The 16,563-nt window shown below is 38.3% G+C and overlaps 1 protein-coding gene across 4 annotated transcripts in view; it reads left to right on the top strand.

Moving 5' to 3' along the window:
• pcnt (pericentrin) overlaps positions 1-16,563 on the top strand; it is a 101,420-nt gene that overhangs the window by 3,858 nt on the left and 80,999 nt on the right. Inside the window, exons 2-7 of one of the 4 annotated variants that reach the window (XM_062961709.1) lie at positions 7,621-9,831; positions 11,167-11,259; positions 13,235-13,399; positions 13,780-14,035; positions 14,574-14,632; positions 16,305-16,479. In XM_062961709.1, coding sequence (XP_062817779.1) covers positions 7,621-9,831; positions 11,167-11,259; positions 13,235-13,399; positions 13,780-14,035; positions 14,574-14,632; positions 16,305-16,479 — 2,959 coding nt within the window. The remainder of the gene's footprint in view (positions 1-7,620; positions 9,832-11,166; positions 11,260-13,234; positions 13,400-13,779; positions 14,036-14,573; positions 14,633-16,304; positions 16,480-16,563) is intronic. The other 3 variants (XM_062961713.1, XM_062961720.1, XM_062961722.1) reach the window with 3 other exon arrangements.

Genomic DNA, 16,563 nt, shown 5'->3' on the forward strand with positions numbered 1-16,563 from the left:
TCGTGGTTTAAGACAAGTGTTGGACTAGGGCCAGGATTCAGATATCCATTTGGTCATGAAAGACCACACAGCCTCTGGAGAAAGCAATGGTAAAACACTCCTAATAAATATTGCTGAGAAGAACTTGTGATAGTTTCACCTTAGAATTTCACTAAATCTTAAATGACTTGAAGACACATCACAACAATTAATTTAGTTTGCATTAGCTCACACATTACGTAAAAACAAAGAATTTTTTTGGGTTTTGTTTAAGGCTTTTTCTGTAAAGGATTACTACAGAGGATTGATATACTGTGTATTACTGGGTGAGTATCCTTTGTTCAAAATGCTTGGGATCAGAAGCGTGGATTTGGAAATAGCTTGCTTTGCATATCATAATTAGATATCTTGGAGATGAGACTCAAGTTTAAACATGAAATTTATTTATGCTTCATATACACTTTACACACATAGCTTAAAGCTAATTTTATCTATATATATAAAAGAGTGATGGCATCACGGCAATTCACAAAACAACAAAAGTACAGGCCCCCCAACCTCAAAATTTGACAACACAACCCATCATCCATGCCTCAAGGTTGATACAACAAAAAGAAAAGAAAAATAAAGTCCTAATTAGAGGGAGAGCAATAATTTTTTTTATCCAATTGCTGCCAGTTTAGAGGGCTAATCTCTGCCCACTTGGTTGCCTAGCAACCAAGGGACAGCCAGGTTTCAGTTAGGGGACAGGCAGAGTTAGGCCTCACTTAGACTTCTTCCACAGATTATCTAATTTGCACTGGATTATATGGCAGTGTAAACTCAAGGCCCTTCCACACAGCTATATAACCCATTTATAATCTTATATTATCTGCTTTGCACTGGATTATCTTGACTCCACACTGCCATATAATCCACTTCAGTGTGCATTTTATACAGCTGTGAAGAAGGGGCCTCATATAATCCAGTTCTAAGCAGATAATTTAAGATTATCAATATACAGTAGAGTCTCACTTATCCAACGTAAACAGGCCGGCAGGATAAGTGAATATGTTGGATAATAAGAAGGGATTCAGGAAAAGCCAATTAAACATCAAATTAGGTAATCGTTATACAAATTAAGCACCAAAACATCATGTTATACAACAAATTTGACAGAAAAAGTAGTTCCATGCGCAGTAATGCTATGTAGTATTTACAGTAGAGTCTCACTTATCCAACACTCGCTTATCCAACGTTCTGGATTATCCAACACATTTTTGTAGTCAATGCTTTCAATATATCGTGATATTTTGGTGCTAAATTCATAAATACAGTAATTACTATATAGCATTACTGTGTACTGAACTACTTTTTCTGACAAATTTGTTGTCTAACATGATGTTTTGGTGCTTAATTTGTAAAATCATAACTTAATTTGATGTTTAATAGGGTTATCCTTAATTCCTCATTATCCAACATATTCGCTTATCCAACGTTCTGCCGGCCCGTTTATGTTGGATAAGTGAGACTCTACTGTCCTGTATTTACAAATTTACCACTAAAATATCACAATGAATTTAAAACACTGACTACAAAAACATTGATTATGAAAAGGCAGACTGCGTTGGATAATCCAGAACATTGTATAAGCGAATGTTGGATAAGTGAGATTCTTCTTTAATATGAAATAATTACTGGGATAGAATAATGCAGAACAATATAATCTCTAAAACCAGGACAGTAAATAAACAGGGGAATTCCACACAGGAAACAATCGGGGCCAGCTAACACCTCCCAACAAAGTATTCCCATCATCAAAGTCTGGCAAATCCTGTTTTCTCAGGGCCACAGACAGTAGAAGCACATAAAATATCGCAAACAGCACCACTCTGAAAACAAGGTAATTCCAGTCAGGAAACAATCAGGGCCAGCTAACACCTCCCAACAAAAAATTCACTCAGGGAGGAAACAGCCAGGCTTTAAAGCTGCAAGGCCATTACATCCTAATCATTTTTCCTAATTGCAGCATTCATACTTGCCTCCAACAAACAAACAAAAACCAATCAGAAATATTGTATATTCACAACCTTTAGGAAATAATATCCCCTGATGACGCAGCGTGTTAAAGCGCTGAGCTGCTGAACTTCTGGACCGAAAGGCCACAGGTTTGAATTGGGGGAGCGGAGAGAGCCCCCACTGTTAGCCCCAGCTTCTGCCAACCCAGAAGTTCGAAAACATGCAAATGTGAGTGCAACAATAGGTACTGCTCCGGCGGGAAGGTAACACCGCTCCATGTAGTCATCCCACATGACCTTGGAGGAGTCTACGGACAACGCCGGCTCTTCGGCTTAAAAATGGAGATGAGCACCAACCTCCAGAGTCAGACACGACTGGACTTAATGTCTGGGGAAAACCTTTACCCTTGACCTTAACTACCACCAATTCCTCAATACTTTATTTCCCATACCACCATACTTCGCCACAGCAACGCGTGGCCGGGCACAGCTAGTATGCAATATTTAAATAATTTTGTGCATGAAATAAAACTTGTATACACCAGAAAGCAGAGGTGTTGCTATCTCATCCACATATGTGGACAGACTTTGGAATATTTTGGAATTCCGGATAGGAAATGGACAATCTGTATCAACAATTCAAAATAATACTGGCTGTAATGTTTGAAAATGCTGGCCATAGTGTAGCGCTTGGCTCTTGGGCTGCCAGTTTCCAGAATTCTTGACTATTGGTCATACTGGCTGAGTTTTCTTGGTGTTCAAAACAGTTGGAGGGCCAAAAGTTCACAACTACTGTATGTGTGTTTCTTTTATCCTGTGTAGCCTAGAAGCAAACTGCAGAAACTTTTACTCATTCAGATCTTTAACTTGTGGTGATCTAATTTTAATACTATAATTATATATATATATATATATATATATATATATATATATATATATATATATATACACACACACACACACACACACACACATACACACACACACACACACACACAGAAATTTGTGACTATTTGTTATTGTGGAGGCATGAATTCACTTGCTCTTTCATACAGTGACCAAGCCACACACCATTACACTTCCTCCCCTGCCCTTCCACAGCCATTAGTGACCAGTAGAGAGCAGAGGACATTGGAGAAGCATGTAGTTAATATTGTAGCCAGATGAAAAATGGCAAAGCCATTTACTGGGACCTCCTGGGCACCCCCTGGCAGCTAATAATGATGATTTCTCCCACAGCCTCTGCTTTCCCTGGGCCATAACTAGGGGGGCTTCTGCAGGAGGAAAATAAATCCTGTGGTAAGAAGACATTTTTTTATTTACTCGATTTCTACCCTGCTCTTTTGACACTGAAGGGGACTGGGAGTGGCTTACAAAAATGGCATGGTTCAATGCCACATTATTTATTTATTTATTTATTTAATTTATATACCGCTCTTTGTCCAGGGGGACCCTTACATTACAATATAAATAAACAAATAGACATAATAAAATAATAGCAGATAAAAGCATATACATATAATTAAAACAATTAAAAACAGATAAAAACATAGTGCCTAGACCCATAGTCGTCGTTAGTGCTGCATTCCATATAGCACTATTCCCCAAATGACTGATGGCATAGCCAGGTCTTCAGCTTTTTCCTGAACATGAGGAGATAGGGGGCCAGTTTAATGTCATTGGGAAGCGAAGTTCATAGAGGAGGGGCCACCACTGAGAAGGCCCTGTCTCTTGTCACCACCAATTGCGCCTGCTGGGGGGTGGGATCAAGAGCAGGACCACCCCAGCAGATCTTAATGCTCTGCCTGGTTCATAGACATGAACTTTTCCTGGAAGAAGTCTGTCCATTGATAGTGGGGCCTAATTCTAAGTCTATTAGAATTATTACTATTGATTATTATAATGTTATTATGCCACAATCTACAACAGCTTAATGTTTACTTCATCAGATTTGTGTGGTCTGACATGGCCCAAAGAGCTAACTTTAGAAGATGACTAAAATCTGTTTGTGCTTGTTGATGCAGCCTAATGGTATTCCTTTTCATAAAAATATGAATAGTTCTAGAGTATCATGTATCATATACACTTGTGTAAGTCAGTTAATTTTTGACAGAAAAATCGACTCCCTCAAAACCTGGGTCAGTTTTACACTATATAACGGGGCCCCAAACTACGGCCCATCGAAGCCATTAATCCAGCCCCCGTGGCAGCAGCTCCCTCCTCATCCGCCGAGGAAAGCACATGTGGCGCAAAGGAGAAGGAGGGAAAGACATGTGCCTTTCCCTCTTCCCTTGCTTGGATGCACCTTTCCCGCCACTGCCGGCTGTAGTGTCAAGGCTTTTGCGTTGCATAGCACCTGACTCCATTTTTTGATAACGACTGTATTTCTTCAGTTCTAAGACACACTTTTTCCTATATAAAAATCTTAAAAAACGGGGTATATCTTAGCATTTAAGGTATATCTTATGTACTGTATTTTTGTTGGATGTTGTAGTACTGAAATTAGGGTGCATTTTACAATCAATCAGTGGCATCTTACAATTGAAAAAATGTGGTACTGTATTATGAATCTGAAGAATAAGGAAATACTGATAGCAATAGCTCAAGAAAAGGGACTTCTTAGACAATTTTTGTAGCTAAATTAGTACTTAGTTAATTTCTCCCACCTTTTTTCTCATCTTTTATTTGAAAATGAGTGCTTTCTGTGTCTTTCTTGACATTACGGACAAAACAAAACTCAGAATGTAATGAAACAGGAATCTTCTGTTTTCAGTTTCTCATACTGATACAAATTAAGAGATGTCATGTTTAACAGTTCAGCAACGTGTAGCAATTAAAAATGAATTAAGTTAGTAAATTTGGTACTGTTCCATTATCTGGGAAGAGGCCACAAGAGGGCAATAGAGGATAGTCCATTTTATGGGGTGGGGGGTTGAAAGTGTTAAACTATTTCCCCCTGTTTTCCTGTTATTCCCCTCCACCCATGTCACTATTGTCAAAACAATTATATTTATTATATGAGAAGGGGGGGAATAACCAGTGAAAGTGGGGGAAATTGTTTTCCTCCTTTAACTCCCCCCTAAAATGAAACTATTCTCTCTCAAGCACTCCCTAGTGGCCTTCGCCTAGATAATGGAACAGTACCATACATTTATTACGTAAACGGACCTGCGGTGGCACACTGGGTCAAACCCTTGTGTCGGCTGAACTGTTGACCTGAAGGTTGCCATGTAACCTTCAGGTCAACAGTTCAACTTCGACATAGCAGCCCTTCAGGAGACCCGGAGAGCTGGAGAGGGGCAGCTGAAGGAAGAAAAAGGAGGCTACACCTTCTTCTGGAAGGGACACGGAGTTGGCTTTGCTATCAGAACCTGGTGAAGCACCTGACTGAAGCACCCATTGGCATCAATGAACGACTCTCAACCCTCTTAACCTTGCCAAAAACCAACAGGCAACCATCATATGTGCCTGTGCACCAACACTAGATGCTGACGAAGACATCAAGGAAAATTTTTACTGTCACTGCTCGACAGCTCCAAGAAAAATGCAGGGAACAAAACCAACCTCTGTACATGGCATTCATTGACCTTGCAAAGGCATTTGACACAGTGAATCGCAGCGCTCTCTGGACCATCCTCCAAAAAATCGGGTGCCCTGACAAATTTGTGAACATTCTGTGGCTCCTCCATGATGACATGATGGTCTTGGATAGCAACGGCTCCAAAAGTGACCATTTAAAGTGGAATCAGGAGTCGAGCAGGGATGTGTTATTGCCCCTACCTTATTTTCCATCTTCATCGCTATGATACTTCACCTTGTTGATGGGAAACTTCCCGCCGGTGTGGAAATCATCTATCGGACAGATGGCAAGCTATTTAACCTCAGCAGACTGAGAGCCAAAACGAAGGTCACAACATCTGTTATAGAACTCCAATATGCCGATGACAACGTAGTCCGTGCGCACTCAGAAGAAGACCTACAAGCCACTCTAAACACCTTCGCAGAAGCATACGAGAAGCTCGGCCTCTCACTGAACATCGAGAAAACCAAAGTGCTCTTCCAACAGGCACCAGCTAATCCCTCTGCAATGCCAGGAATACAGCTTAATGGTGTAACATTAGAAAACATTGACCATTTCCGTTACCTTGGCAGCCACCTTTCCACAAAAGTCAACATTAACACTGAAATACAACACTGCCTGAGCTTTGCGAGCGCAGCATTTTTCAGAATGAAGCAGAGAGTGTTTGACGATCGGGACATCCGTAGAGATACCAAGGTGCTTGTTTATAAAGCCATTGTCCTCCCAACCCTGCTCTACGCCTGCGAAACGTAAACGGTCTACAGACATCACACCAAACCCCTGGAGCGTTTCCATCAGCGTTGCATCAAAAAAATCCTGCAAATCTCTTGGGAAGACAGGTGGACAAATGTCAGTGTGCTGGAAGAAGCAAAGACCACCAGAATTGAAGCGATGCTCCTACACCATCAACTCCGCTGGACTGGCCACACTGTCCGAATGCCCGATCACAATCTCCCAAAGTAGTTGCTCTACTCCGAAGTCAAGAACGGGAAACGTAATGTTGGTGGGCAGGAAAAGAGATTTAAAGATGGGCTTAAAGCCAACCTTAAAAACTGTGGCATAGACACAGAACTGGGAAGCCCTGGCCCTTGAGCGCTCTAGCTGGAGGTCAGCTGTGACCAGCAGTGCTGTGGAGTTCGAAGAGGCACGAATGGAAGGCTTAAGGGAGAAACGTGCCAAGAGGAAGGCCCGTCAAGCCAACCCTGACTGAGACCGCCTTCCACCTGGAAACCGATGTCCTCACTGCAGGAGAACATGCAGATCAAGAATAGGTCTCTTCAACCATCTACGGACACACCCCCAAGACCCTATAACTGGAGGACCATCATCCTCGGCCTACGAGGGATCGCCTAAGTAAGTGACCTGAAGGTTGAAGGTTCGAATCCATGAGATGAGGCGAGCCCCCATTTGTCAGCTCTAGCTTCCCATGCAGGGATGTGAGAGAAGCTTCCCAGCAGGATGGTAACACATCCTGGTATCCTCTGGGCAATGTCTTTATAGATGGCCGATTCTCTTGCACCAGAAGCGATTTGTCTCAATTTGCTTCTGCCATGATAAAAAATTATATAAACAATAATTTTCAGCTTAATTTATATAAGCAATATAATTTTAAGAACAAAGTTTTATATATAATGTATTTTATGTTTTTAAAAGTAGTAACGTAACTTTAGGTCTATAAAGTAATACTATAATAGTACTGCATTTTTAAAAAAATCCTCAAATTATCAATACCCTTAAATAAAAAAAAATTGAAAAAGTCCTGTTTTTTCTCTCTTCTAGCCTTAACATTTTCAGAAATCGTATATCTTTAAATATGGATCATAAGGAATGAGACTAAGTTTAGCATTATTACATTAACAAAGGAAAGAATGGCAAGGACAAAACTGCAATCTATGTTGGCATTCAGATGGAAAGCAGTACTGCTATCTTTTCCTCCATATAACTCAGGGTTTTGTGGATGCTTTTTGAATGCTGAGCTATATGAAAATCTTCATCGTATATAGGTGAAATATATGTTCTGTAGTACTGGACTTAATTGTTTCTTTGCAAATAATTTTATTTCAGGAAGAAGAGACGGTGGAGCTTACAAAAATAAATCCTGTGCAAATTGAGAAGCAAGAATATCGAGAAGAACTGAAAAAGAGTGACAGAAATAATCATAGACTACAGCATTTGAAAGATGAACTGGAAGAGTGTCGTAGACAAGAGATTTTCAAACTGAAGGAGACTTATTTAAAAGAAGTGAATACAAAATATAAAAATGATCTTGAGCAGGTTAAAAAACATCTAACTACTACTGATTCTGAGGTAGATGTTGAGAATGTACATTCTGTAATTACTAATTTAAGTGATAAACTGCAGGTACCCTGGTGCAAGGAGCTTGAAAACTGCACAGAGGACTTCTTTAGGGAATCCTACAAAATTGAATTAAAGTATAGACCTCTGCTAGAAGAAATTATTCTGCAACTTACTAATGCTGAAGAGTATGATGGAAAGGCAAAAGAATCTAAAAATGAAAAAGAATGCTTACATGAAATTGAAAAACTTAACTCCTTTGTTCAGGAATTAAGTGAAAAATTGCTGCTTGAGGCTGAAAAAAACAAAGTTTCAAGTTGTCAATATGATAACGCAATATATGCCTATAACACAAAACTGAAGGATTTAGAAGAAGAAGAGGCATTGTTACAGCAAGTGTCAGAGAGACAGAAGATAAAACTTGAAGAGATGCTGAATGGGCTGTGCCAGTGTAAAGACGAATTAGTTGATCCGAATGTAGAGTTTTCACATACTTTCAGAGTGAGCACATTGGTAAATATGTCAGATGATGTCCAGAAAAATCTAAAGGAACTCATTGTGCAAAATGACTCTAAAAGCTTTAAAACTGATAATTACTTGAAAGATAATGTGGTACAATCAGAATTAAGGGCTGTTGAAGATACAAATAAGTTAGCCAGCAATTTTGCAAGGAAAGCACAAACAGCCATATTTAACAGTTCTGTACATTTGGACCGTAGAAATGCTTCATCGAATGTCTCTCACTTTAAGGACATTTTAGACACTGACAGTGATGAAATGTGCTTTGGTGAGCAAACATCTTTCAATGTGTTACTAGAGACTTTCAATGAAACAGACCTCAGTACAAAATCCAGAGCATTTTTGGCAGATCATTGTTTATCACAGAAAGAAAGGGAAGAATATAAAGATGCAGGCACTAGTCAGGTTTCCATCTTGAAGAGAGAAACTGATGTAGTGAATCAAATTAATGTACTTGATGAAGAATATCAAGGAATCCAAGAGAACATGACAGCTGAAATTGTTTGTGTAAATGATCAAGAAGCTTCTGTTATTTATGAAGAGTGTGTCAGCCAAAGAATGGAAGAGTTGGAACCTAAAAGTAAGCATGGAAAGAATAGTGATCCAGCAGCTTATGTTGAAGAATACAAGAATACAATGAATGATTCAATATCTCTTATCTGGGAAGGAATGATCAAGGACCTCCAGCAAGAAAAAGAAACTTTAATGATGCAGTTGAAAATGCAAGAGCAATTGGTAAAAGATGTTCAGGAGCAAAAAATGGCATCTGACTCTGTCACCAGTGAAGTTCAATCTCTGTTTGGACAGCAGCTGGCTATTTTGCAGAATCAAAGGGATCAAATGGAATCTCACATTAATAGCCAGGAGGCCAGGAACAAGATGCTTTCTGAACTACTTGGTAAAAAAGCTGTGTTGGAAGAATTATTACTAAAAGAACAGGAAGACTTCATAATAGAAATAAGTAACAAAGAACAATGCTTATCATATTTGTGTAAAGAAAAATCAGCATTAGAAGAAAAAGTGAGAACACTTGATCAGAGTTTAACATTATCGGAAAAAGCTTTGGAAGAAAATCATAACAAAATAATGATTCTTGAACAAACAGTTGATGAACTAAGTGTGAAAATTGAAATCATTCAAGAATCACACGAGTTGGAAAGATTGGAGTTTGAAGTGAAACTGCAAGATAATAATTCAGAAATAGAGAAGCTTACCACCGAATTAATCCTAAAAGAAAAGGAATATATTGTAAAGGAAAATGAGCTGAGGGAAGAAATGGTCCATTTAAACAATACACAATTGGAAGTTGAAACTTGCCTAAAGGAGACCCAGCAAAAATCAGTACAGAAAATAGAAGAAATACAGTCAGAGATGGGAAGACTTCACAAGGAAGAAATTAATAACATACATTCACAATATCAGTCTGAGCTTACAAATCTGAAATTGCAGCACCAGAAGACAGTAGGTATTTTTTCTGTCAAAACAGCCAATTCTGATTATGACAGCAGACTGAACATGAAAGCTGAACTTCCTCATTGGTTCATTTGATATACCGTAATGCATATTTTGTACTTGTATTACATAACTGAGCTAGGTACAGTAGAGTCTCACTTATCCGACATAAACGGGCCGGCAGAATGTTGGATAAGCGAATATGTTGGATAATAAAGAGGCATTAAGGAAAAGCCTATTAAACATCAAATTAGGTTATGATTTTACAAATGAAGCACCAAAACATCATGTTAGACAACAAATTTGGCAGAAAAAGTAGTTCTATACGCGATAATGCTATGTAGCAATTACTGTATTTATTAATTTAGCACCAAAATATCATGATATATTGAAAACATTGACTACAAAAATGCGTTGGATAATCCAGAATGTTGGATAAGCGAGTGTTGGATAAGTGAGACTCTACTGTACTTCTTATTTTCTAATAAACCTATAGCAGTTTTAGAGTTGAGCTTTGAAGATATGAATTTCTAAGAAAAATTCTTAAGAAATTATCATTTAGTGTTAAATTTATATGGCGGGCTATAAGTTATTCTGGACCGGGTTTTGAAAGTCTCCCTAACATACCATCATTTGTAATGGGAGAAGTACTTTGGCCTGCTGGCAGGTTTGATGTTCCCACCTTCAGAATTCTTGCTTTTACGAATATTTGTGTGGTACCTCCTAGACATGACACCCCCCCCCCCCCCCCCCCAGATTTCTCTGCAGAATATTATCTTTGTCCTTCAGATATCGTATGAACTCTCAACAATGCCTCTACCATAATAACCTTACTTGATTATGGGAAATCCAGGGAGGCTTCTCCATTATAATAGATGAGGTAACATATGCAGTCTTGATGTTCATTTCCTGAAAACATTCAGCTACCTTATGTTAAAAACGGAATGCTATTTATTTATCATGTCAGAAGTGAATTGAGAATACAGTTATAATGTATAGGAAAAACCACAAACAAAGTTAAAACTTGGAATTATATTAAATTTCCTTTGACCAGAAGCTGGCCAATTGGAGTGCCTCTGGTTTCGCTGTGAGAAGGTCCTCTATTGTGCATGTGGCAGGGCTCAAACTGCATTGTAGTAAGTGGTCTGTGGTGGAGTCCACAGCATGCAAGTGTGGAGAAGAGCAAACAGAATGCTGGAATGAAATCTATCTATAGTCTGATCCATTCTGAACTTTTAGTTTTGTTCAGGGACTTTATTGTTTGGTAAGATATGTAAAACATGTGATGAATATATATATACTTAAAAGTAGAATTTTCTCCTAAAACATTGCATCTCCTTTTAGATTGAAGAATTAAGCAGTCAAATTAAGGAGAGAACAGAACAACAGCAACAACTAGAAGCAGACAGAAAAGAACAGATCGGAATAATCAAAAAGGTGTTGTGTTATTTTACACCAGTTTTGTTAATGGCAGCTAGATCCATTGTGGAAAAGCAGTGTTTATTGATGTTTTCCTGTCCCTGCACAGAGAAGAAGAAATGGCAAAACTTTCTCTGTAGAAGGTTCTTGCTTCTTCCTTTTGTCCAGTGTTACGTGCTAATTAGAAGAAAAAGGATAAGCAGAAGTCTTAATAGTTTTTTTTCCTTGTCAGAAGCGACTTGAGAAACTGCAAATCGCTTTTTGTGTGAGAATGTTGACTAGGGGCATCCTGTGGGAGGCTTCTGTCGTAGTCTTAATAATAAATGCTTGTGAATGCTAATCTGTGTTATGCCCCATGATCTGTAAGTGTAAAGTGTAGACTGCTACATTTTCAGAGTGCTTTGAGTCCATAGCAGGATCTATGGAGGTCAGCAAGTGTCAGGATCATATTCTGCCATGTTCTTTGCCTGGCTGTGTTATGTATGACATATGGTTACTGTGCATGTCCACTTTGCTGTCTATATTATATTGTACTACAGTATGTATTTGTTATTCAGTTATATTTTATGTTATACTGTATGATGATAATATATTAGATGTTAAATGTTGTAATATTCATATACAGTAGAGTTCCAGTTAACCGAGACTCTGTATTATTCAAGGCGCCGCTGGGGGCGCCTCTCCCTGGGAGGAGTAAGCGCCCCACAATCCCAGCTGCCTAGCAACGCTCGCAGGGTGCTTCCCAAGGGGCGAGGGGCGCTTTTCTAAACCAGATTGCTGGGAGGGATAACATGGCTTCCCTATTTATCTGAGCAGTTTGGTTATCCAAGATTGGGCCTGCTCCTTTATCTCGGATAACTGGAACTCTACTGTACGTAATAGATATTATGGGCAATGTTTGAAGTTGCCTGAAAGAAAATCATTGCTTGGTAGAAGGCTGATACGGCCAAAATTTCATTAGTTAGAAATACTGGCCTATCTTGTTTAGGCTGAATTATAGGCCTCATTGTGAGAGCAGTGTAACTCAAGTTTCTTACCATGTGAACACCAGAGAGAGTGGAAATTGGAAGCTGTTTTGATTACCTAGCTAATGAAAGTAAAAAACTGCAAAAAGTACATATAGTGCATTTTAACTAATGGGGAATAGCATGTGAAATATTTGAATTGTGCTACCTGTAAATATATAATGCTTACGATGCTTGGCAGTTCTGATAATGATTGGGATATACTGTAGTGACTTGTTTTTGTTTTATTAAACCTTTACTGTCTCCCAAGTGAGCTCATCTGCTGAAACGGAGAGGGCCTGTATCTGACAAGACACAAAACTGTAGCCTTATACATATTCAACTGGTCACAAAAATTCTGTTACAGCTGTTTCTTTTCTTGTTTCAATAAATAGGATTTTCTTATAGAAACATAAAATATGTGTTTCCCTTTGGAGTTAGAACAACTTTTCTTTTTTTGTTCTTTATAGTAGGTTCTTTTGGGCAAATGGGTGCTTGCATGTATGGTGGTGGCCCCCAGGCTTTGGAACTCTCTCACCAGGGAGATTAGACAGGCCCCCACACTGTCCTCCTTTCATAGGGACTTGAAGACATGGCTCTTCAATCAAGCCTTTGATAATATTTAGCTTCTAGTTGTCCTACGTAGTTAACTGAACATCCTACACTTTATCCCATTACCTCTATGCATAACTTCAGCTGACACTTATTTTATTCCAATGTTTACAACCCGACCATGGTGCCAATAATTTTACTGCCATGGTTAGTGGATTACAGCTTGATTGAGTCTGAATTGATGTATTATATGTTGCATGTGTGTTTATTTCAATTGTATTTTATACTGTGTTCACTTTTATGATGTTTTTAGGCACCTTGTGCCATCTGTAAACTGCCCCGAGTCCCTTCGGGGAGATGGCGGCGGGATATAAGAATAAAGTTGTTGTTGTTGTTGTTGTTATTATTATTAAAGAGTTTTATTACTTTCTTGATAGGTTCATGAACGAGAACACGATCGTGAAATAGGTGAACTAATAGTTCAACATGAGGATGAAATGAAAGAGATGCAGACTGAATTAATGAAGGAGCAACAGCAAAAGTTAGATGAGTTACAACAACATATGGAAATTACACATCAAGAAGAAATGCAACAAACAGAGGCACAGTATTAACTGTAGTGATACCCTGGTTGCTGCAAGAACCTTGTACCCATGGGGCTGGTATCCCCAGGTTTTACCTATCCACATTCAACAAAATATGTCTTCTCTAGGAATTTTCTTGGCTCTCTAGGTGATTCTATGGTATGGTTCGGCTAGAAGATACCATAGAGTTGCCCTAAAAGACCTAGCAAATGCCTAGCTAGTCTTACAATATTTTCTGCCTGCAATGGCTTAGGTCCAGTATCAAGGGACTAGGCTGTTAATATTCTAAGCTGTCCCAGATGGTATAATATGACCACATGATTGCACGTTAAGAAATTGTTAGTAATTACATAAAAAGATAGGTGTTCGAAGTCTTATGCTGTTTTTCTTCACTGTAGATCCTACACAATCTTAAACTGGAATCTCTAAGACTAAGTGCAAATAATATACACACATCACAGCTGGAGCTGATGCAGAGTAATCTGAGAAAAGAGAAGGAAACTGCCCTAATGGAACTGCGCGAGATGCTCAAAGATAGGCATGCTCAAGAGCTAGCGGTTCTGCAAGGTCAATACCATTTTGAATTGGAGCGTATAAAGGAACAGAATTATAAGGAAAAAGAAGAGATGGCTTTAAAGCATCAACATGACTTGGGTAACAATTCTCTGCTAAATATTATAATTGGTATAACAGGTTAGACTACTTGATAGGTATGTTTCATTACCAGCCCAAGACAAAATGTCAATTCAGTCTTAGTCGACCACATATTGAACATTATTGTATAAGGATGCATTGTATAATATATGCGGATTATGTAATATTTTATTAAACAACAATCATTTAGATTATTTTATTATATGATTTACTTTTTTTCAGACCAGCTGAATAAAATATTGCCATGATATTCAAATATTTTGTTTTGTTAATAATAAATACCATAATTTAGAAATGTGTAATACTTCTGTACGAAATGTGAATAGATCATAGTCTAGTAGAAGTCCTTATTAAAATAACTTTACAAACAAGAAATACTTAACAAGCATACAGATCTTTGGAAAAATTAGAATATTTTGAAAAATATGAGTGTGGAATATATGAAAATTATGTTGTGCTTGAAAGTAGAAAAATTGCTTTCATGCATGTGAAACTGACATGCTAATTATTGTCTTATGTAATCTGTTTAACTTTCCAGATAATGAGAGGAAGGAAATAACTTTGAAAATGGAAGAAAAATATGTCCAAATGTTGGAGGTATTGTGTCACCTTTTTAAATTAGCAGACTCATAAAGAAAACTAATGAAAAATATATTAGATTGTCAGACTGTTGTGGCATTGACTTTACCTTACCCTTTCTCACAGTAGGGTAATAATATGTCAGCAAAAACATGGTGTATGAAAACATTCTGTGATTTCTGATAAGGCAATATGTGCACTTGTTCAAAGGCTACTCACCGCATGATTTAGAAGAAGAGCTAATCAGATAACTTTGTCTCCATTGTATTGGGAGGTTTCATGGGATCGCTGCATAATTTACTTGTTTGGGCCCATGATGGTGGGCTGTGACAGAAATATGAAGTATTTCATATAAACTCACTGCTTTATATGCTTGTTTGCATACTCCAGGTTCAAAGGTATTAATACAAATGCATTGCCAAATCCTTCTGCATATGCTTACCCAGCACTGGCTCTAGATTTCTCCCATGTCCAAAGGGACTGGGATTTGACAGGAATTTGCTAGGTCCTCCAATGCAACTCTGTTGTAATTTCTGGTGGAAGCATATCATTGAATCTTCTACAAAACCTAGAAAATTCTTGAAGATGACATACTATATCAGATCCTAGTAGGTGAATAGGTGAAACTTCTGGTAAGGGGACTGTATTGTAGTTATGTTTATGTTTGTTTATTTTTTGCCTTGGAGCTCCTTCATTTCTCGTTCCTGTGATACCTCACTATCTCTGAATTATTTCTTTTCTTTTTTTACTGATCAGAAGCCCCTCTCTTATCTGCAGACTGAAACTTTATCAACCTTATGTTGACTTCTTGGTTTCCCCTTTACCAAAGCAATAAAAGCATTTGGGTAAACTTTGAGCTCTGCTCACAACTTTCTCTTATTTCTTGCATCTATCCTGTGTCTCTTAACAGTGATCAACAAGAAAGTTTTTAACCTGCCAAAACAAGTATCAGACATGTTAGAACCTAACAAGGAAGATATTCTGAAAGCTGTACTCCCTCCTTGCTGGCTGCTGCCTCCACCTTGGTGCCTTGGGGCTATGCTCACCTTCCCTGCCTCTTTCCCCCTCCCTACCTTACCTGTCTTTAAAGGAATAAGGAAAACAGCAAAGTGTTTTCCTTTGCTTGTTCCAATGGCAAAAGTTAATGGCTAGTGGGGAAAGTTGTTTTTCCTTACTGGTTTCAAAAGACTACATCTGTCTTTCTCTCACCCACAGCCACTTCATTGCATGTCTCTGGTAGATTTGCCAGATCAGAAGCAGGGGAATAATTAATTTGCCAGTATCTAGTATTATTCAAAGTGCTGGAAAAGTGAGGAAGAAAATAAAGCATCAGCTCCCACTTCACCTACTCCAAGGTTCATCCCAGCTCTGAGATCTCTGGGTCATATTCAACCATGCTGTATGTTAATACTAAGCTTGATTTTACATTTTATTCAGTCATTCGATTTCTGAAAGGTTGCTCTAACTGTGTGTGTATTTATTCTATTGCTACCGCTTCCCCTGTTTCCCACCATTGGGAAAGATTCTGCAGTTGCCTAATAGATAAATGCATAAGTATACAGGTGTTAGTTTCTTGAAAAGCAAGTTTTTGTGGAAAGCAATCTGATTGGAAGAACCTACTGTCTTTAAAGAAAACGAATAGACATGAATTAAATTAAAATTACATCACACTATTTTGATTTCTTTTTAGGATCTTAAAAAAGAATGTGCGTTGAAGGCAGACATCACTTTAAAAGACATGTCTGAAGAGTTATTGGCCAAACATGCAATTGAATTATGTGAGATGAAAAGAACACTGGAAGTGGAAATGGAAAAACTAAGAGGAGACTTGGAGACACTTCATCTTCAAAAGGAACAGGGTGAAAGTAGGTATTTGGGAGGAGTTATCAGCGCACTACAACTTTTCCCCCTTGAGAGTGCAAATTAGGCAAAAGAAACAAGATTTTCTG

The sequence above is a fragment of the Anolis carolinensis genome, chromosome 1 (assembly GCF_035594765.1).
Source record: "Anolis carolinensis isolate JA03-04 chromosome 1, rAnoCar3.1.pri, whole genome shotgun sequence".
In the NCBI taxonomy this organism is placed as follows: Eukaryota; Metazoa; Chordata; class Lepidosauria; order Squamata; family Dactyloidae; genus Anolis; species Anolis carolinensis.